The sequence below is a fragment of the Rhinichthys klamathensis genome, unplaced genomic scaffold, assembly GCF_029890125.1.
Source record: "Rhinichthys klamathensis goyatoka isolate OS25496 unplaced genomic scaffold, OSU_Roscu_1.1 h1tg000362l_1, whole genome shotgun sequence".
NCBI lineage: Eukaryota > Metazoa > Chordata > Actinopteri > Cypriniformes > Leuciscidae > Rhinichthys > Rhinichthys klamathensis.
Window position 1 is genome coordinate 180,400 of NW_026606871.1, and position 23,772 is coordinate 204,171.

General features: G+C 38.0%; 1 protein-coding gene across 12 annotated transcripts in view; it reads right to left on the reverse strand.

Annotated features, from left to right (window-relative positions):
- The window catches only part of neo1a (neogenin 1a), a 224,080-nt gene that overhangs the window by 48,630 nt on the left and 151,678 nt on the right, over positions 1-23,772 (reverse strand). For 9 of the 12 annotated variants that reach the window (XM_056233175.1, XM_056233174.1, XM_056233181.1 and 6 more), the window contains exons 5-8: positions 23,197-23,333; positions 15,825-15,979; positions 15,561-15,681; positions 408-637 (exon numbers count right to left, since the gene is read on the reverse strand). In XM_056233175.1, the coding sequence (XP_056089150.1) occupies positions 408-637; positions 15,561-15,681; positions 15,825-15,979; positions 23,197-23,333 (643 nt within the window). The remainder of the gene's footprint in view (positions 1-407; positions 638-15,560; positions 15,682-15,824; positions 15,980-23,196; positions 23,334-23,772) is intronic. The other 3 variants (XM_056233182.1, XM_056233176.1, XM_056233183.1) reach the window with 1 other exon arrangement.

Below are 23,772 nucleotides of genomic sequence, written 5' to 3' on the forward strand. Positions count from 1 at the left end.
TATTTTTTAAAGTTATTTTAAATAGTACAAAATATACAGTATACAATGATTCATTTAAATAATCATTAATTATGATGAATACATACTTCACAAGATAAATACTAATAGATAGATGGATGTGTCACATGATCCTTCAGAAATCATTCTAATATGATGATTTGCTGCTCCAAAAACATTTCTGATTATTATCAATGTTGAAAACAGTTGTGCTGCTGCTCCATATTTTTGTGGAAACTAATACATTTTTCAGGATTCTTTGATCAAATCTTTTTGCAACATTACAAAAGTTTACTGTAACTTTTGATTAATTTCATGGATCCTTGCAGAATAAAAGTACAACATGTGTTAGCATCTTACTGAGCCCAAGCTTTGATACAGTAGTAGTGTATATATGACAGATAAATGACGTGCCTGTTAGTGCCCTCCAGGATGTAGTAGACGGAGTAGGTGACGTCTTCTCCGTGTGGTTCGGCGGGAACACGCCAGGTCAGTTTGATGAAGCGAGTGGACACCAGTGAGGCCACGACGTCCCGCGGGCCGGAGGGTTTGGGTCCAGCGCCGACTCGGGACCCTGGCATTAGATGGTCAGTAGTGGCACGGGTCAGTGAGGTGGGAGGGGGGGAGGGCAGGGCTACATCTTTCAGTGTGTGAGTCAAAGCAGGAATAAAGGGTGGAGGAGGGCGGATAGCGAAGTCACACAGAAATACAGGGAGGGAGGGATGGATGGATGGAGAGCAAAACACAGGAGAACACATAAAAAGAAAAACAAACAAAGAAAAACATAACACAATGGCTTTTCCATGACAGGAAATCAACAAAACAGTGAAATAAATCACAAAGAAACATGAAAAATGCAATCATAATGGAAGAATGTCAAGCATGTAGTTGGAGAAAAACAGCTGAAGTGGGAAAAATGACAATATTTTTCACCTTTATAATAGTTCATCTCAAAATTTGAGCAAAAAAATTAATATTGTTGTTTGCTAAAAATATGTCAAACACCTGAGATGGCAATTTTTCTTCCAGGATATTTGATTGTCGGGAAGAAAAAGACTTTATGTGAATGGGTTTGGTTGTGAGTATTAATAAATACATACATTTTTGTGTGGACTATTCCTTTAAGTAAAGTTGGGACAAATCCAAGCTTTTTGGGACGGCAGAGCATTCACAGCTTATGCTGGTCAAATATCTCGCTATTTTATGTTCTCTAAGGGAATTTTAGGAGACTTGATGTAACTGATGTCTTTCTTCATTAGATTCGATAATGCTTTATTGTCAGACAAGTCTGAAATGTTTCTCGCATGACAGTATCTGTTTACCACAATCAACATCGACATACACAAAACAATCGCAAACATTTCAGACATTACACATTACACTCCCTTAAAGGATTAGTTCACTTTAAAAAAAACTTTTGCTGATAATTTACTCACCCCCATGTCATCCAAGATGTCCATGTCTTTCTTTCTTCAGTCGAAAAGAAATTAATGTTTTTGATGAAAACATTCCAGGATTTTTCTCCCTATAATGCACTTCAATGGTAGCCAAACGGTTCAAGGTCTAAATGACCGTTTCAGTTCAGCTTCAAAGGGCTTTAAACGATACCAGACGATGAATAAGGGTCTTATCTAGCGAAACGATCGGTCATTTCAAAGAGGAATAAAAAAGTTAAACTTTTATAGGCACAAATGCTCGCCTTGCGAACTCTCCTGTTCGAACTCGTTCATCAAAATGAACGAATCTTTTTTCGAGTCATTGAATCGTTCATCAAAATGAACAAATCTTTTTTCGAGTCATTGACTCGAAAAAAGATTCGTTCATTTTGATGAACGAGTTCGAACAGGAGAGTTCGCAAGGCGAGCATTTGTGCCTATAAAATTTTTACTTTTCTATTTATTTTTGAAATAACCGATCGTTTCACTAGATAAGACCCTTATTCATCGTCTGGTATCGTTTAAAGCCCTTTGAAGCTGCACTGAAACGGTCATTTAGACCTTGAACCGTTTGGGTACCATTGAAGTGCATTATATGGAGAAAAATCCTGGAATGTTTTCATCAAAAACATTAATTTCTTTTCGACTGAAGAAAGAAAGACATGGACATCTTGCATGACATGGGGGTGAGTAAATTATCAGCAAAAGTTTTTTAAAAAGTGAACTACTCCTTTAAAGCATTACATTGCAACCTTACACTCCTATACTACGCTTATTACATCCAAAGTCTCTTGAACAAGTGTAAAAGCACCTTATAAAGGGTTGAGAGATGCACTGTGTTGAGATGTGCTCTTCATGTCTTATTCTGAACACACAGTAGGAGAAGAGACTGATAATAGAAGCACTCATTAGCTTATAGCTTCCCCTAAATGACAAAATCCATTAGACGGAGAACAAATTAAACATTAGTTGTAGCAATTACAGTTTTCCACAAAGACGAGCCATCAATGTTCATCTGTCTAGCCTCAGGGAGAAAGAAATGATATCACTCAGCATTTATCTCTCGTTCAGCTTTGTGTGGTGCGTGACAATCTCTCTAGCTTTTCTTCTTCCTCTGGCAAACTCCACATTTAAACTATATAGCTACAGCAATCTATTCCCTTAACATATTATAAATTCTAACAACTAGTTATGTTAAAATTGACCACAATAAATACAATAGAACGTGATAAATTCTGGTAAAGGTGGTCATGATGAGAAGTTTAAAAAGCTTTCTACTTTATATTGATGCAGGATGAGGATTTACCCTCTTTTCATCCGTCTTTTTAGTTGATGTGTCTGTTTTAGATCATGTTTGATTTTCTCCATAGCGTTTTAAAGTGGAACATTCTCAATACGAATTCAAAATGAGTTTTTATCGTGAACGTGCCTACGGTGATTCGCGTCACTCGCGCAAAATTAAACTAGGGATGCACGAAATATCGGCCACTATATCGGTATCAGCCGAATACCAGAACACCCAAGCAACGCCCTAGCAACAACCCAGAACACCCTAGCAACGCCCTAGCAACACCCTAGCAACCACCCAGAACACCCTAGCAACCGCCAAGCAACACCCTAGCAATGCCCTAGCAACCACCTGAACAACATAAATAAGCCATATCTCAGCTCCACAATATCGTACAGACATGTTTGTTGGCTCGTATGCAATCATGTACAACACCCTAGCAACAACCCAGAACACCCTAGCAAAGCCCTAGAAACACCCTAGCAACCACCCAGAACACCCTAGCAACCACCTAGCAACACCCCAGCAACACCCTAGTAACCACCTGAACAACATAAATAAGCCATATCTCAGCTCCACAATATTGTACAGACATGTTTGTTGGCTCGTATGCAATCATGTACAACACCCTAGCAACCGCCTAGCAACACCCTAGTAACCACCTGAACAACATAAATAAGCCATATCTCAGCTCCACAATATCGTACAGACATGTTTGTTGGCTCGTATGCAATCATGTACAATACCCTAGCAACCGAGTGCCGAGTTTTGCCACTGCAAGACCCACTTCACATTTTTCTTCAGGAAATGAACATTCTAGTTTATAATGTTATCTTTATCGGCCTTAAAAGAAAATTAGGCCGATATATTAAAGCTGATAAATAATGTATTATTTCCTTCAGCTGAGACGCTTCAGATGCGCTACTGTTCAAGATGATGGTTTTGAATTGATTGAAATATGATGATTGGAATCACTTCAAAAAGAAAAATACAGTTAAGTGCAAGTCTGTCATAAAGGCTACGTAAAATTATGAGAACATCATTATAATTGTGTGCTTGGGACGTGGCTTTGTAATCAGGTTCTCAAATTATATAAAAATTTGGATTTAGATTTATCAGCCAATATATCGGTTATCGGCGTTCAAATGTAACGAGTTATCGGCCAAAATGTTCATATCGGTGCATCCCTAAATTAAACAATAGGGATTAAGTCATTTTGCGCATAATTGGTCTGTTCAGTTCGTACGGCTTTTTAAAATCTCAGAACACGCTATGTACATAATTAGGCTGATTGTATAATGGCCTGATTTTATGATTCGGTGTGAGCGCTCAGCGACATGTGAGAAGTGCCGATACGCAAGAAAAAGTGAGGGTACGCTACAGATATAAAGTGTTTGGACAACATCAATTTGTCAAGTATGTCATCAGGATCATCAGCCGGTCTGATGATGAATGCAGTCATGTGACGTACGGTGGTTAGCAGAGGAAGATTAATACTGGTTCTGTTCATAGCAGAGAGCAATAGCTGGTGCCACTGGAACAGATGGTGACTTCGCTTATTAATGATACACACTGGAGCTAAGCAAAAAGGTCAAAGGGCCTTTGATGTAAAAACGAACTATTCTTAACTCCACTTTTGCTTTAAATCGATGTAATTATGCGTTTAATACTCAGCAAATGGTATTTCGAGAGTATGCAAATTAGTTTCTCCTTTTAAACAGAAACGGTTGCTCAGAGCAATGATGACTATATACTATGTAGGTCACCAAGAATCATATTAATATCCTAAATGGGTAATTGTACTACATGAGGACATGGGAAAAACAGCCTCATTCAGCTCCATGTATTTATGATGTGGCTGTCGGAGAGAGTGTGCTAATAACCAGTTATTGAGCTCCTCCTTTCATCTTACACAGACGGGTATAGACTGAAATGACCGCGGTACAGGAGATGTGACACAAAAAGACTTCATCCATTGGCAAATAAATCTAACACGTCTCTGCTATTGATCTGAGGGAACATGCTATTATCGTGACGGGTCTGGAAGGGGTTTTCATATTGTGTGAAGGCATAAAAAGTGGGTTATATCACTCTTTCATGCGCGGGTTCATGTTCTTCACCGGCACTCATGTCCTGAGATCAGACAGGTCTGACTAATGCTGAAATGTGGAGCAGCTCTTGATCTATAGACACTGCCTAAAACCTCTATAGGAGTGTTTGAGGAGGAGCTAAATCACACAGATCTCTAGGGTTTTACTCTCTTATATTTCTCTTATTAAAAAAAGGTAATTGATCATTTATCTCACAGTTCTGATAACTGCGAGTTTTTTATCTTACAATTCATATCCCGCAATTCTGTGAAAAAGTTGAAGATATAAATTCGTCAAAATTTATATCCTGTAATTCTGACTTTATTTCTTCCAATTCCCTGTTTATAACTCACAATTACGAGTTTGTAACTGACAATTCGGACTTTATTTCTCTTTATTCCAAGTTTATAACTCTCATTTATCTCAGTATTGACAGAATTTATATCTTGTAATTCTGACTTTATTTCTTCCAATTCCATTTTTATAACTCATAATTCTGACTTTTTTTAATTGCGAGTTTATATCTCACAATTCAGACTTTATAACTCACAATTATGAGTTTGTTACTGACAATTCTGACTTTATTTCTCTTTATTCCAAGTTTATAACTCTCAATTATCTCATATAAACTCAGAATTTTGAGAAAAAGACAGAATTTATATCTTGTAATTCTGACTTTATTTCTCATAATTCCAATTTTATAGCTGAATTGTGTGATATTAACTCAAAAATGCGAGAAAAAGTTAAAAATACTGAGATATAAACTCCCAATTAAAAAGGCAATTGCAACTTTTCATCTTACAAGTCTGTCTTAAGGTAATGGTTATTTATGACTATCTCACAACTGTGAGTTTTTATCTTACAATTCAGACTTTATTCTGTGAGAAAAAAGTCAGAACTTATATGCTGTAATTATGACTTTATTTCATCCAATTCCCAGTTTATAACTCTTAATTCTGACTTTTTTAATTGCGAGTTTATATCTTGCATTTCAGACTTTATTTTTCATAATTCCAAGTTCATAACTCGCAATTATCTCAAAATTGATATAAACTTTTTTTTGTTGAAAAAAGCCAGAATTTATATCTTGGAATTCTGATTTTTTCCCCTCATCATTCCAATTTTATAGCTCAATTCTGAATTGTGTGATATTAAAAGATATATTATTAAATTAAAAAGACAATTACAACTTTTCATCTCGCAATTCTGACTTTTTTCTCAGAATTGTGAAATATAAACAAAAAATTACAAGTTATAAAGTCCGAATTAAGAGATATAAATCGCAACTATGATAAAAAAAAGAAGTCTCAATTACCTTTTTTATTTTTCATTTCATTACAGAAACAAGCTTCCATTCAAATTCATATAGTTTACACGGAGACGATAACGGTATCGTTTTCAAAAACTTGTACTTAGAAACTCGTTTTCAAAAGTTTGTGTTTTCAGCCTCCCTAAAAAGTTCCTTAAAAAGATCAGATCCTTTTTTTATTTTTTTTATTAATTTGATATTTCCTGATACGGGCCCTTAAAATATCTTCAGCTTTTTCTTGGCAATTCAATCCATTTTGTTGTAGCAAATAAACACAAAACAAGGGAAGGACACAAAATGAAGCATTTTTTTTAATAAGCAGATATGATATTCAAGCCAAATACACAATAGTCCAATTTTTCATTGGAGATACAGCTGGCCCGCAGCGATTGTGCATCGGATCTGAAGCCTGAACCACTGCAGAGGCGACAGCAGTCTATCTCTTCAAAGTAAACACCATGAATATGAGAGGATGATGGATTAAAGGCCATCAACACCCCTGTTGAGATTAAACAGGTCTCTCACGTGATGCAGAGCAGCGTTTCGTCTCCTGAGACGTCTTGCTTCCATAGTCTAAAGAGATGAAAGCGCAGATCTAGGGGGAGGAACGGGCACCTCGACGGGACGTCCCGCCCAGCACCAAAGCACAGGATTACGGGCCTCAGCGTGAAGCTGGCAGGGGACATCCTATGTGTTCACTGGGAAGGCAGACGCCCATCTGGCACGTCATTACTGTATGTCTATACCCAGTTACACCAGCCCTCGGGGTCAGTAAAGCATCGGCCCCATTCCCTCCTGCACCTGCTAAACCTCCATCAGACAGCGCCAATCGCTCACGCTCAAGTCCCACAGCCAAATCTGTTCTTCTCTGACATGCACTTCAGTCCCATTTGTCATGCTCAGTCCCAATACCAAAAATATCACTGTGCTCCTTTGAGAAGCTTGGGCTCAGGGTGTTTGTAGACGAGACACAAAAAAGTGCCAGTGATTGCTCTTTGTTTCAATGCCGAGCAAACGTGAGATTATTACGAGGAGTTCAGGATAAGAATTCATGCAGTACAAATTTGCATTTCACAATGTACTTCAGCAAACCTACAGACCTTTTATATATGAGTTGTTGATACCACAGAGAACCCCTTCCTATAATGCTAAACTCACAAGTGATATTTACCTTGATTTGTTTTTCAGTCTTAACTGACACTGCTGATGAACTTTTGAAGGGGGGGGGGGGGGGGGGGGGGGGACGTGCAAATAGCCCGGCTTGTTGGTAGAAGCTATTTACACTGACTCCGCCCACCAATGTCTGGTTGGACTAGACAAACGTACAAAAAGCACCTATGATTCGTCAGCCACAGTGGCGTAGGTGTAAGGCGTGTAGCAGATCGTTTTAACGCGAGTTCGAATCCACCCTTTTCCGAACTGGTTCTGCTCCCCTTTCCCATCGCATATCTATGGAAGCTTGCTTCCGCCACTGAATAAAAAAATTATAATAATAACTGCGACTTTTTATCTCACAATTGCGAGATATGAAGTCAGAATTGTGAGAAATAAAGTCGCAATTGCGAGATATGAAGTCAGAATTGAGAGAAATAAAGTCGCAATTGTGAGAAAAAAAAGAGAGAATTGCGACTTTTTAATCTCACAATTCTGACTTTTTTTCTCACAATTGCGAGTTTATATCTCAAAATTCTGACATCTTTTCTCAGAATTGTGAGATATAAACTCGCAATTGCGAGTTATCAGGCCAATTCTAAGGAAAAAAAAGACTTACATCTCACAATTCTGACTTTACAACTCGCAATTGCGACTTTATATCACGCAATTTTGACTTTATAACACGCAATTGGGACTTTAAATCAATCAATTCTGACTTTATATCTCGCCATTCTGACTTTATAACACGCAATTGCGACTTTATATCACGCAATTCTGACTTTATAACCTGCAATTGCGACTTTAAATCACGCAATTCTGACTTTATATCTCGCAATTCTGACTTTATAGCACGCAATTGCGACTTTATATCACGCAATTCGGACTTTATATCTCGCAATTCTGACTTTATAGCACGCAATTGCGACTTTATATCACGCACTTCTGACTTTATAACCTGCAATTGCGACTTTAAATCAATCAATTCTGACTTTATATTTCGCAATTCTGACTTTATAACACGCAATTGCGACTTTATATCACGCAATTCTGACTTTATAACACGCAATTGCGACTTTATTTCACGCAATTCTGACTTTATAAGCTGCAATTCTGACTTTATATCTCGCAATTCTGACTTTATAACACGCAATTGCGACTTTTAATCACGCAATTCTGACTTTATATCACGCAATTCTGACTTTATAACACGCAATTGCGACTTTATTTCACGCAATTGCGACTTTATAACCTGCAATTGGGACTTTATATCACGCAATTCTGACTTTATATCTCGCAATTCTGACTTTATAACACGCAATTGCGACTTTAAATCAATCAATTCTGACTTTATATCACGCAATTCTGACTTTATATCTCGCAATTCTGAAAAATAAAGTCCAAAATATGTATGGAAGCTTGTTTCCGCCACAGAATGAAAAATAAAAAAGGTAATTGCGACTTATCTCACAATTCTGACTTTTTTTCTCACAATTGCGAGTTTACATCTCACAATTGTGAGAAAAAAAGTCAGAATTGTGAGATAAGTCGCAATTACCTTTTTTATTTTTCATTCTGTGGCGGAAACAAGCTTCCATACATATCAGATTGGGAAGGCAATTATTTTAAATAAATATCAAGAAAATATGTGAAAAGTGACATTAAAATGCCTAACGGTTCTTTAATAATAAAGTGTTTATCGGGTAGGGTTAGGGGGAGGTGTAAGCAGGGCTTTATTGTCCTAATAAGGCACCATTTATTTAATAAATAAAATAATTTACACTCGCATACTGTTTTATAATGAACTTAAATACTGAGGTGCAAATAGTATCTAACTACTATTTACACGTTGCAAAGAAAATACAATTTTTACACTGTAAATATCTATTTGTTCAATTGTTCCATGTGGTGAATATGATGGCAGAGAAAATGAATATAGATTATTTTCACCCAATAGTTATTGCAATGGTTTAAGTCGCTCTTTCTTTCATATTTTAAAGTCATAGTTTAACCTGTAATGGATTTTCAGATTCATGATTGTAAGTTTGTGTCTGGGATAAGTATTCAACAATAAGTCTACATGTAGCCATTTTAAAACGAGCAAAAAAAAAAAAAAAAGATTTCAAATCAGTGTGATTTAAAAGTTATTTTAATAAAAAATCAACCGCTGGGAAATATAGAAGTGTCTGAAGTTGAAGAAACTTGATTCAGTAATCTAGTATTGCATTTCAAACACGGTCATCTGGTGCGTCATAAAACTTGTTTATTTTTTATTTTGGGTGAAATTACATTTATTCATTCTCAAACAGAACAAATCCTTTGAGTTTAGCAACAGCTACAGGCTTCACAATGTCAACTAAATCACATCAATATTCCAACCATTGAGTGATGAATCTTATAAACAAAGCAGAGATGTTGGAAAGCAGCTTGAGGGCTCTTTCTGAGGCCATAAATAAGCCGAGCGTGTTTGCTCTGCTGTCTGGCACACGGGCCTAGTTAAAGTGTCACATGAACACAGTGAGAGGCCTCAGCGGAGACATACTATTTATATTTTATGGTTCCACAGGCTCCTCAGCTGAGATATAAACACAAATATAGCCCAAATCAGCATTGTATGCTCTCAGATCCATCACCTTTTCTGTGCTCGGACTCACATTGTATCTTCATCTATCATTTTTCTACACACATACCTGGAGCCGGAGCCCACTTGCAAGGTCCAGTAACAACTATAGTCAAGCATCCATCAACCCCCATGAGGGACATCTACAGTGTGTCCAAACTCTCGCCCGACTTTTCTTCACTCCATCACTTCTACACACACACACACACACCCTGCAGATTACCAGCACTCAGAAAAATGCAGCTCTGTCTAGAAACAGATGCTGGGAAATTGTTTTTTGTGGGGTGTTTGTGCCATGCAAGGTTTTTTGGAAGAGAAAGAAAAAAAACGGAATGAAAAATTGAGGATTTTTTTCAGTTGCCATGAATCCTTAATAATAATGTCACTGCCAGGAAAAACAAGCATTCACATGCAAATATGGAATTAAAATAAATCTAGGGAAAGTAAACAAGCTGAAACAGTGAGACGGCATCAAACTGTCAGGTCACGTCCTGATCTCATACCAGCTCTTTTAATTCTTGTGGCGACCCAAATATCTATTCGTGGTGCTGCACGAAGTCTTCACAGATCTTAAAATTGATGAGTTTATCAATTACAATGTAGTTTCCATGATGAAGGAATGCATGGAAACACTATGGAAGTCAATGGTGCGCATCAACTGTTCGATTACCAACATTCTTCAAAATATCTTCCTTAGTGTTCAGAAGAAAAAAGAAATTCATACAGGTTTGGAACAACTTGGGTGAGTAAAATGATGACAGTTTTCAGAATTATTTGGGTGACTTATCTATAAAAATGTCTATAAAATTTTTAAACTTATTTTAATTTGAGCACCACATTTTTTAGAACGCCGCTTTTATGGGTGGTTGCCATGCCAGGGTGTTGCAATGTGGTTGGTTGCTAAGGTTGCTATGCAGTTGCTAGGGTTTTCGGAGTAGTATTTAGCACATTGTTTTGTTGTTGCAAGGGTTCTATGGGTGGTTGCAATGTCTGGGTGTTGCAATGTGGTTGCTAAGGCATTCTTATTAATCTTTAGTGCATTGTTGTTAAGGTGTTATGGGTGGTTACCAGGGTGTTGCTATGCAGTTGCTAGGGTTTTCGGAGTAGTCTTTAGCACATTGTTTTGTTGTTGCAAGGGTTTTATGGGTGGTTGCCATGCCAGGGTGTTGCAATGTGGTTGGTTGCTAAGGCTTCCTTAATAGTCTTTAGTGCATTGTTGTTAAAGTGTTATGGGTGGTCACCAGGGTGTTGCTATGCAGTTACTAGGGTTTTCGGAGTAGTCTTTAGCACATTGGTTTGTTGTTGCAAGGGTGCTATGGGTGGTTGCAATGTCTGGGTGTTGCAATGTGGTTGCTAAGGCATTCTTATTAATCTTTAGTGCATTGTTGTTAAGGTGTTATGGGTGGTTACCAGGGTGTTGCTATGCAGTTGCTAGGGTTTTCGGAGTAGTCTTTAGCACATTGTTTTGTTGTTGCAAGGGTTTTATGGGTGGTTGCCATGCCAGGGTGTTGCAATGTGGTTGGTTGCTAAGGCTTCCTTAATAGTCTTTAGTGCATTGTTGTTAAAGTGTTATGGGTGGTCACCAGGGTGTTGCTATGCAGTTGCTAGGGTTTTCGGAGTAGTCTTTAGCACATTGGTTTGTTGTTGCAAGGGTGCTATGGGTGGTTGCAATGTCTGGGTGTTGCAATGTGGTTGCTAAGGCATTCTTATTAATCTTTAGTGCATTGTTGTTAAGGTGTTATGGGTGGTTACCAGGGTGTTGCTATGCAGTTGCTAGGGTTTTCGGAGTAGTCTTTAGCACGTTGTTTTGTTGTTGCAAGGGTTTTATGGGTGGTTGCCATGCCAGGGTGTTGCAATGTGGTTTCTAAGGTGTTCTTAATATAATTTAGTGCATTGTTGCTAAGGTGTTATGGGTGGTCACCAGGGTGTTGCTATGCAGTTGCTAGGGTTTTCGGAGTAGTCTTTAGCACATTGTTTTGTTGTTGCAAGGGTTTTATGGGTGGTTGCAATGTCTGGGTGTTGCAATGTAGACACACTGAATAGTCTTTAATACCTTGTTAAGAGGTTGATAGGGTGTTATGGGTAGTCAACAGGGTGTTGCTATGCAGTTGCTTAGGCATTCTAAGTAGTCTTTAGCACATTGTTACAGATACAATGGTGTTATGAATAGTTGCCATAGTGTTGCCGTGCAACTACAATGTTCCGAATAGTCTTTAGAGCAGTTGCTAAGGTGTAATGGGTGGTTGCTAGGATGTTATGAGGTCTCTTTCAGTTGTCATTCATAAATTCCTTTTTTTTTAACCACAGAATAAAATAACTTTTCTGTGCTTTCTGAGAAAATCTGAGCAAATCTACATAAAAATCTCAGCAACTACAGTTGTGCTTAAGATAATCACAGCATGTCAAATCTAGAGCTAAGGGGAAAAAACAACGCAGCATTACCCTAATGAGTATGGGAGCATTTATTCCCTTACAAAAAAAATTATAATGAGCAAGTTTCACAAACTGTGCCACAAACTCCCTGTCTGTAACTTAATAAACTCAGCAATCAGCTCTAACAATAAGTGAAGATAAGCAACCGTGTTTTCCTATTCACCATGTGCTAGTCCAGATGGCAGCGAGAAGTGAGGCTTCAAAAAGCCTCCAATCAGACCCGTCTAGCAGCTTTAACTAGAACACGCTGAGAAGCCTGCCAAAATAAAGTGTTTATAGGCCATTTTCATACAAGAGGAGCAAAGACTACATCAAACGCCCATAGAGAATACAGAGACACTGGCTTCATCTCAGAAATATACTATTTTCACAGAAACAGAGTGACAATCTGATGGTTGGATTAACATTTTTAGAGTTCCTTGCTAAGGCAATCATCACTATTTCTATTGCTCATACGAAAGGACAGGGAGTTGAACAAAGCCCTTTATTATTAACTGCAATGTGTTGTCCTTCACAGTTATGAATGTACAGGAATAATATCTCAAAAATCATGCTATAGAGTTTTGCCTGGCAGACCTAGGGACCAGGATATCATAGAGACTTCGCAGTTGGCTCTCCTGACCGGGTAAATAATATCCCAGCAACCATCCAGAACATGACTGCAACCTCACATTTTACACGAAACTCCGGTTCTGGCACACACACACACACTGAACAGGTGGCAGAGAGGAAGCTGCGGCAGATGGCATCATGCACCTGACTTACACCAACACTACATTCAATTCGATTCATATTAAAGAAAGATCATCTACATGGACAAATCCTCCAGTTTCCCTGAGATGTTTAGTTTTTTTTTTTTTTTAAACAAAACACTGAAATAGTTGTGATATTGTTGTAAAACTAAATGGACCACTATTTAATGGTGCTCCGATTGACCGGGCGCTGATCGTAATCAGCCGATGATAGCTTTATATAGTTTAATCAGTGGTCCCTATAAAGATGAGATGACGCAAAACTCGCGAGACAATTTTTTCTATGCGCAGCTAAAATTGCTTCAGTACTGTATGTTCACCGGTCTGGCAGTTCTACCAGGTGTCTGAAAAGCACAATAATTCTGCAAGATCTTTGTGGAGAGCGGGGACATCGCAACGACAGCAACAAACTAGAGCTGTGCGATTTTAGTGCATTTCTTTCCTTCACAGCAGTGTGCTATCATTCCTCCCTAAAAGCCCAAATTTAACATCCAAATTAGTGATTGTCGTAAAATGCAGTCTACTGTTGCTAAACTGCTGTGCTCGATAATAAAAAGAGCTATTAAAACTGCCACAAAAGTAATACCCAAGCGGCTTTCTGTGCGTGCGTGCCGAGACAGAGTGGAACAAGGACAAGCAACGTGAACTTTGGCGCCTAAACGGTTAAATACACACAGAAATATGTCAGAATGCCCGGTTTTGTGAGTATTCGCTTAAACACCATTGATTATGTCTTAAGTGAACATAAACTGCTGGGAAATAAGTTGTATGTGTATCAGTATATTGGATCCGTGCATTCGCCCTTAAAGTGACAGCAGCCTAATATTCCTGCTGACATAATGTTAATCAAACAACATTAGATAAAGAGAAATCACTCACTGCTCTTTAGTAGATTGATGAATCTATATTTAATTTATAAAGTGAAGACTATGCAGTTGTTTTGTTTCTGTAGATAAAGACTGTTCTGTTTTTTATTTTACAGGAATGCTATATTTGTTAAGCTATAAGATGTTCCTAATCACCTCTATATATTGCACATGTTGCTTGCGGATAAATAAATGACAAAGAGTTGTTAATTCATACTTTCTCATCTCTTAACTTTTTATACTTAAAGGGTTCATATAATGGTACATGCACTTTTACAAGTTGATTGTACTGAAATGTGTGTTGGCAGTGCCTGTACACAACCATCATATAATGATAAAAATCCATCCAGTGTTTTTGTTTTAATCTCCTTATATGTTTTCCCCTGCCTCAAATTGAGCCGTTCGATTTTGTGACGTCACACGCTCGGAAGCCCCTCCCACGATTGTTGATTGACAGCATCGTTTCAACACAGACCCGCCCTCGCTCGTGAGAGCTGTCAATCATAGTCTGCGCGGACCGGCGCGCTCATTGTTGATATGCTGGAGCACTGTCTATGAGCAGAATGGCGTCTAAGCGATTGTGGTGTTCTGTTCTTGGGTGTAATAACGAACACAGTCATTTTAATGTTCCTAAATCCGAACCGCTGTAGACGCAGTGGCTGAGTTTGTTTTCGAAGGGAATATTCCCCACGAGCAACGTCAATGCTCTCATGTTTGCGCGAATCATTTCACACCAGACTGCTTTATAAACGAGGATCAGTATAAAGCTGGTTTTGCTAAGAAGCTGCTCATGAAAAAACGATCGGTACCAGATATTCGTGTTCCTGCTGAACCTCTAGAACAAGTGAAGTGAGTGTAACGTTTTATTAAACTTTATATTAATATTATATTTATATTAATCTTTGCAAATCGCTAGCTGCACGCTTCACAATTAATGCGTCTAAGGTTTACACTTAGGGTACATTACGGCATGTTTTCTATGTATGGCGTTCTCAATATAATTCATAATCCCACTTTTATACTGAACAACGCGTTATGGTTATTGTGTTACAAACGGTGTACGCACAGAACAGAGAGGCGGAGTCAGCAAAGCTCATTATCATTTAAAGTCATATGCACTGAAACGGCGTGCTGAAAACAGAGCTGTTTTTGACCAGGTAAAATAAGTGTTTTCTTACAATACTAATGAGAATTTTTAATTAAAGTATATTACAAACTTTTAATTTAGACCCTAAAGAATCATACTAGCTTGTACAAAAATGGCATTATATGACCCCTTTAAAATACATTGTTGTTAAGAATAGCCCAATAACCCCAGTGGGTCTATTTCAAGCCTTCTATTTATCATATATTATTTATTTCGGTGATCGGTATCGGCCAATACTGCGTCCAGTGATCATAATCGTCCCCAAAAACCCTGATCGGAGCACCCTTACCACTATACCAAGACTATAATGAGACGTTATGAACACTTTTTGTAATGAGAGTGCACTAAAACTAATATAAGAACTTCCCTGCAGGAAGAACCAGGTGATTCCACCTTAAGCTGGTTTTAGCTGGATTTTCCAATAGGGTTTACAAAGGGAATATTTAAAAAATATTCAATCTTAGACGTACCTTGATCCAGTATGATGAGCTGAGCACTCGACTGCACATTACCAGCGTCATTCTCAGCTAAACACTGATAGAAACCTTCATCTGACTTGACCAGTCCCAGCACCTGCAAGTTCTGCTCCTTCTATAAAGAGGCAAACAAGAACATTGCTGTCAAGTGTCACCTAGAAGAAATGTCCATATGTACTCACTGTTCTGTATCGCAAATGTTCATGACAAAAGGTCAACAGCAGTTCCTTACTCAAGTAAAGCTAGCTGGCAACTTACAATGATCTTGAAATAGTCGCTGGGAATGACGGCATCTCCGTTCTTCACCCATTTGATGGTGGGAGCCGGTGAGCCGGTGACCTCACACTCGAAGATTACATCTGTGGCTTCATGAGCATATACGTTAGCAGGTTTCTTCAGGAACTGTGGGGAAGCTGAGAAGAGAAGCAAAGAAAAATCGAAATTACAGTTTAGTACTATTAATAACTTCGGAAAACAACACAATTTGCTTAGTTTTGACTCTTCTCAACCTCTAAATATCCTATCCCTAAACACCAGGATGTGGCTAAATGTGTAGCCAGAGGAGAACGCAAAACCTCCAAAGGCTTGCCATTAGTAAATGAGGTTATTTGATGTTGGAGAAGATAAACATGACATAGATCATCTCAATAACAAGGTAGTGTGCAGCAGAATGATTCAGGTCTGTCTGCTAGGATGTAATTGGATGGTTGCTCTGTGTTGTGCCTGATTCGCTACCACACAACCACAAGGCAAGCATTTCACATTACACATCACATGCATTACATCACATCCCATCACACAAAACATTACACATATATGCATGATTCATACCCTTAAATCGCACAAAATGCATGTGTGTGTGTATATATATCTTTTTTCTTTTTTTTAACACAGTCATTTTAAACAACAAATGACATATTAAACTGTGTCATTATTTATTCAACAAAAAAAGCCAAAATGGAAAAGCCATGGGTGACAAACTAAATACACCCTATGATTCACTTGCTTGTAGAGACAGTTTTAGCAGCAATAAGTTAAAGAAATCGTTTTCTGTATGACAGTATCAGTCTCTCGCATCGTTCTGGCCCAATCTTTGAGGTTTGTGAGCATCGGTTTATGCACAGTTCTCTTCAACATTTCATTTGGGTTCAGGTCTGGAATATGACTGGGCCATTGCAACAACTTGAGTATGTTCTTTGTCAGCCATTCTGTTGTAGATATGCTGGTGTATGCTTGGGATCAGTGTCCTGTTGCATGACCCAATTTCGGCCAAGCTGTAGCTGTCGGACAGATGGCCTCACATTTAACTCTAGAATACTTTGGTATACAGAGGAGTTCATGGTCGACCCAATGATGACTGAAGGTGCCCAGGTCCTGGAGAGTTTGTGTCCGGTGTTTGTGCTGATATGCTGTGTTTAGTTTTCACCTAACTTGGCGCTGTGCATTATGGTCAAACATCTCTACTTTGGTTTGTCTGTCCAAAGGACATTGCTCCAGAAAGTCTTGAGGTTTGTTCAGAGTTTGTTCTGTTTAGAGAGAAGAAGCTTTCTCTTGGCAACCCTTCCAAACACGCCATACTTGTCCGTTCTTTTTCTAATTGTACTTTTTTATGAACTTTAACATTAAACATTAGGCCTGTAGAGTCTGAATTGTAGTTCTGTGTTTTTGCGATTTCTCCGAGCATTGCACGGTCTGACCTTGGGGTGAATTTGCTGGGATGTCCACTTCTGGGAAGATTGGCAACTGTCTTGAATGTTTTCCACTTTTGAATAATCTTCCTCACTGTAGAACAATGCGATTCAAATTGTTTGCAAATGGCCGTATAACCCTTCTCAGATTGATGGCGGCAACAATTGCTTCTCTAAGATCATTGCCGATGTCTTTCCTCCTTGGCATTGAGTTTTAACACACACCTGAATGCTCTAGACCAGCAAACTGCCCAAACTTCTGCTTATTTAGAGCTGATCACACTTGCTGATGATCAATTTATCAAAGACATTTGATTAGCAGCGCCTGACTGGTACTTACCCTCTTAATTTTTATGGAAGACGTAGGGGTGTACTTAACTTGTCACGCATGGCTTTTCCATTTTGGCCTAGCTTTTGTTAAATAAATAATGACACAGTGTAATAGCTAGGTCATGTGTTATTGTTCATCGGAGGTTGTATTTACCTCATTTTAAGACCTGCCGAGGACCAGATGAATTTTCATTATGTCCTGACACATATTGCCAATATGTCCCCATCCTTTTGTTGTTTTTGTTATTCTTGATCGCATAAATACCGTATATCAGTAAAACAGACCACGAAAAATGTTTATAATAATACAGCATTGAATGTAAGCGAACGGGGGGGTCCACAATGAGCAAAGGGGAAAAATAGCAAATAAAGATTATGAATTTTCATGAAAATAAATATTTTTGTGATTGTCAGTATCCATTCTCAAAATCACCATCCAAAGCTAGAATGGCTACATAAAGCTAAGCTGAGCTAGAATGCAGATTTTTGGATGTAAAATATCTGGATCTAGCATGTGTAAGATAAGTAAGGTAATGTGATGAATGGCTGAGAGTTTGTGCTCCTGCAGTTTGCTGAGGTCTGCACACACAACCTGCTGAAAAACACTTGTCACACACTGCTGGGTTCCTGCTCAAGCCAGCTCCGCACGGGACAGATGGTTCATGTTTCAATCCCTCAGTATATCTCAAGCCCAGGAGCACATACACAGGGAAGCACTGTACAAATGTTACAAATATACAGATGTGTGATTGTACAAACATTTGCATTATTACTGAACAACAACAGAACCACCCTAAGCCAGTTTTCATATTAAAGTCAACACGAAACAGAATTCAAAACCTATTTGACTTCCTTAAGCTGATGTACTAGTGTGAAAAACGATACAGCAAGACATGATTTTGCTATCAGGAATTGTGAAAAGTGAGCATTTTCAACCAAAATGGAGTCAGACCTGATCGCTCTTTTGCAGTTGGTTGTGGAGGACTGTTCACGTTGCATTAACGTTCACCAGAATACATTTTCTGCATTAACTATTGTCAAGATTTTACAAATGTGTCCTAAAACCATGTTTAAAAAGCTTTTATTTGATTAACATTATTTTACACTTTCACGTATCTTAGGTTATGCCAATCCAAGTCATTTCAGAGAAATAGCAGGTTGATTAATGAAGATATTCTTTTGAAATAATGTGTACTAGTGATTCATGCACAATAACACTAGGAGGGATGCACCGATATGAAAATTTTGGCCGATACGATAACCGATAATTCTTTATATTTGAAAGCCGATAACCGATATAATGGCCGATAAATCGAAATCCAAATTTTTATATATAATTTTTGAGTGCCTGATTTCAAAAACAAAATGTCCCGATCACACAATTATGATAAAGTTATGTATCCTATATGACAGACTTGCATGTTTGCACTTTATTGTATTTTCCTGAAGTGATTCCAATCATATTTAAAGCAATTCATAAACCATCATGGCGAACAGTGCGCATCTGAAGTGTCTCAGCTGAAGAAAATAATACATTACTTATCGGCTTTAATGTAACGGCCTAATTTTCTTATCGGGCCGATAACGATAACGTTAAAAATAAACATATATCGGTCGATACCGATATGGTGGCCGATATTTCGTGCATCCCAACTAGGAGCATGTATTAAGAAAGTAAATAATTGTGATTTGATGTTGACTTTAAGAAATAATTGCGAGGAAAGTGTGCTGAGACAACAAAAGAAAAGCTAAAGATAAAGCCAGAGCATTTGTTTCATGGTCACAGACCGGTTACGTTCCCTATACGTTCTACATGGAGATTATAGTGATGATAAAACCATCTCAAATGACCACACAGCTCTTATCACTGCCTCACTTGCATTCATGAGCATGTCTCAGGTTTCCCGCTGTATTACAGACAATGTCAAAGCTCAACACACACTCCTGTTTCCAATCATCTACCCTGAATTTCAGAGTAGGCTGAGAAATAACAGCAGCCTATACTCGCTTATGTTCTGTGTATCACAGAAAAGACAGTCATCAAAGTTTAATAAGATTCTGGGCATTTCACCTACAGTATAACAAACACATAGAGAGCAGAGGTTCCCGGATCAATCTGCATGTTGACTAGTTACGCATGCTTGACATTTAAAATATGAGCAAACAAGACATGAGCGTTTTATTTCACATTTGAAAGAGGAACACAAGAATATTCGGGATTCAATGACTGCCCTATCAATAGAATTATGCTGATTACCACAGAAAATATTTATGATTTGTTAAGACAAACACACACAGTTACAATAACTTGCAATGGGAGTAAACAAGACCAGGATTCCAGAGGGATTGCAAGCAGAAGTGTGAATCTCATGCTTGTGTTAAAGCATGAATTATTCAGCAAAAACTACTGTTCTAGGCAAACTAACGTCTGGTTGTGTGTTTCCGAAGTAATTCCTGTGAGGGAACATGATACCTTTCTGGTTACTATTATGCAAAACTTATCAAGTTTACTGGCTTGACGTGTCACTGAAGTTGAAAGATTGAAAGATTTAGATCTATAAATATTACACCGTTTATTCAGCAATTATAACTCATGTCTACATGCATCGTGTCTTGTGGCTATACATGTATTTTTGCTTTAATGTTTTCCGATACATGTTAATTTAAATTAAATGAAAATGTAGTAAATTTAAATGAACTGCAATTAGTTGAACTTGACATGTTAAGTAGGACTTAAGTACATCCTTAAATTCTGTTGTCTTTAAAATACGGTTAAAGTACATTGTTGAATGTACCAACAAACATTTATGGTAAACTAAAATATATATATTTTCAATTACATTTTTGTAATAATGAAGTTAAAATATATATCAACTAAGTGTATTATCAAAGAATACTCAAATTATAATCAAGTACTTTAAATGTGCTTTTGAGTGTCAGTCAACACATCAAAGTAAGTGTACTTCTTTAAAGCACAACAAAAGATCATTAAATCAAGATTTTTATAATAATTGGACTGTTGCGCAAAACTTTAAACTTAAAAAAAACTTACATTTAAATCATCATTTTGATCCTGGTTTTAATTTACATTTAGGATAGATTAACTTTAATCCAGCTGTTCCATAATCTCAGTTTGGGATTAACTTTAAATTTACAAGTGAGGAGGTTAATTTTTTTTTTTTTTTTTTTACACAATAACGAAGAATAACGAATCCATCATGGCGGAAAAAAAATACTTAGATGAAGGTTTTAATCACAGGTTATATTTTTAATCCCTGATTTGTAAATCCAAGTGGAGCAAAACAGCTGAAACTAAAATAAAAACTAGATCCTTGATTAGCTCTAAACTTATTTCACGTCTTAATTTGATCACTAACATGGACTTGATGGACTTAAAATGTATTTTAAAGTAAAACTTAATTACTCTACTCAAGAGACCGTCATGAAAGTGTACTCTCTTTAAGAACACTTAAGTGGCCTTTTATTTAATTAATATTGTATTATCTGCAAGTACCGTTTTAACATTTTTTTTTTTAATATGCACATTCTTAAAGTGCACAATTAAGCACACTTCTTTTTCACAAGGGATCATCCATTGAAATCCTGAACTAGATTCCTAATTAGGACACTGAAGCAGAACCAAATTTCTTCCCAATTTTTGTCATATCATTCACACCAAAAATGCATTGCAACAACACACAATGATCAGCAAACCGCCCACGTGAAAAGAAGAACCGAGAGAGTGCTTGACACTCGCTTGGATCCTGGGAGGAGCTCGCTTTGAGTTTGGCATTGCACCTCTTCTGTGAGCCGTTGGATTTACTATACTATCGCTCCAACAAAAAACCTCTCCCACCCACAAAGGCCAAAGTAAGGGCCTGAAAGTAGGGGCCGGCTTCCCTCCCGGTATCTTTCCTCTTTTCATCTCGTCACAGTGTAGGATCAATTCTCAGCAGACAGACAGATGGCTAAAGCTCATTACACACCACATATCTGCATGAAATCTACAGTCCAGATTCTATTCGATTTGTAATTTTACACCTGTCTGAACAGTCCCTTTCATCATCACACAATCAAATATCATGCACTTTAATAGAAGTGCTATTACAGAGAATCATACATGTGTTTCTGCAAACATGTCTGAAGTGTGATCAGACCGTGCAATCGATTTACAGAAGAAAATGCAACACTTCCTCTGTACAGCACTAGAGGAAAGAGCTTACAGTGTGACATGACGATCAAGTCACTTTTATTTATATAGCGCTTTTTACAATACAGATTGTTTCAAAGCAGCTTTACAGTGATAACAGGAAAATAATGCAACAACATTTGTTTCCAGAAGAAAATAGCGTCACAGTCCAGCTTAAAGGGTTAGTTCACCCAAAAATGAAAATGATGTCATTAATGACTCTCCCTCATGTCGTCTCAAGCCCGTAAGACCTCCGTTCATCTTCAGAACACAGATTAAGATATTTTAGATATATTTTAGACACACGTCAGCGGCGGCACTGAACGCGGATCCACAACAGAACCGGAAGACAATACAATGCTGAATAAAGTCGTAGTTTTTGATATTTTTGGACCAAAATGTATTTTCGATGCTTCAAAACATTCTAACTAACCCACTGATGTCACATGGACTACTTTGATGATGTCTTTATTTCCTTTCTGGACAAGGACAGTATACCGTACATACATTTACAATGGAGGGACAGAAAGCTCTCGGACTAAATCTAAAATATCTTAAAGGGCGAGTCATTAATGACATCATTTTCATTTTTGGGTGAACTAACCCTTTGAAGGAGAACTCCGGTCAATTTTAACATTGAGCTCATTTTTTTGTAAATTTGGAGTGCTGTCAGTACAGACAAAAACGACAAAAATCGGTGTTGCCTACACCGTGTTATCCTCTTTTTTAAATTCGTACCCTGTTGACTTCAATGGGGCAAGTTCTAAACCTGATTTTAGCCTCTTAACAACCTTAATGTGACATTACAAGTGCACAGCCATGTGAGTGGTGTTATTAAGAGTGACCACGGTGAATCTGACTGCAGTAGATGTGCAAGATATGAATAAAAATTATGTTAATTTAGCCAGCTCACATACCTGTATTTACTTCCTGTTTTCGTTCGAAGTCCACAGTAGTCGATTGTCGAGTTCGCGCGCGCGATCATTAGTTACCAATGATCGCCCGCGCGAACTCGAACTATGTGAGCTGGCTGAATTAACATCATTTTTATTAATATCTTGCACATCTACTGCAGTCAGATTCACCGTGGTCACTCTTAATAACACCACTCACATGGCTGTGCACTTGTAATGACACATTAAGGTTGTTAAGAGGCTAAAATCAGGTTTAGAACTTGCCCCATTGAAGTCAACAGGGTGCGAATTTTAAAAAGAGGATAACACGGTGTAGGCAACACCGATTTTTGTCGTTTTTGTCTGTACTGACAGCACTCCAAATGTACAAAAAAATGAGCTCAATGTTAAAATTGACCGGAGTTCTCCTTTAAGTAAGCTCAGTGATGGGTAATTTTTGAGGTAAAAAAGTGATTCATTTAGTTCTTTTTTATATATTTGAGTTCTTTATAAGTGAGGTTTAAGCTTACCTCTCAGCGTGAGCTCAGCCTGGGCCTCGATGGATCCGTTGACGTTGTCTGCCAGACAGTTGTACACACCGGCGTCTTCCTCGGTGAGATTGAAGATCTGCAGACTGCCTCCGCCGAGCACCTCGAAGCGGCCCGTGCTGTGAAGAAGAAAACACGCTGTCAATTCTCTCCCTTCAGACAGTTAAATGTATACTTAGCCCAACACTGATTCAATAACTGCAGTATAAATGTGCTTTCTCACATGCAACAAAATGGAATATATCTTGCAAAGGGAGCGTGCTAAGAGAAAAGGCAGCATCACAATTGTGTGGTTTAGCGGTTAAAGGTCAGGCTTTGTTATCAGAAGGTCTCTGCTTTGAACCAGGGGGAAAACAATGAAGCGGAGGTCAGCATTGAGCCCTTGAGCAAGACCCTTAACCCCAGGACGCTTCCGGAGGATCGTCCAGCTAATAATTACACTGCATGTTGCTTTGGATCAAAGGGACTCTTGTCTAACAAGGTAGTGATAGGATGAGCTTTATCTTCACAAAAATATTGTTAGTACACCTTAGAAGGCCAAAGTGTGTGTGTGTGTAT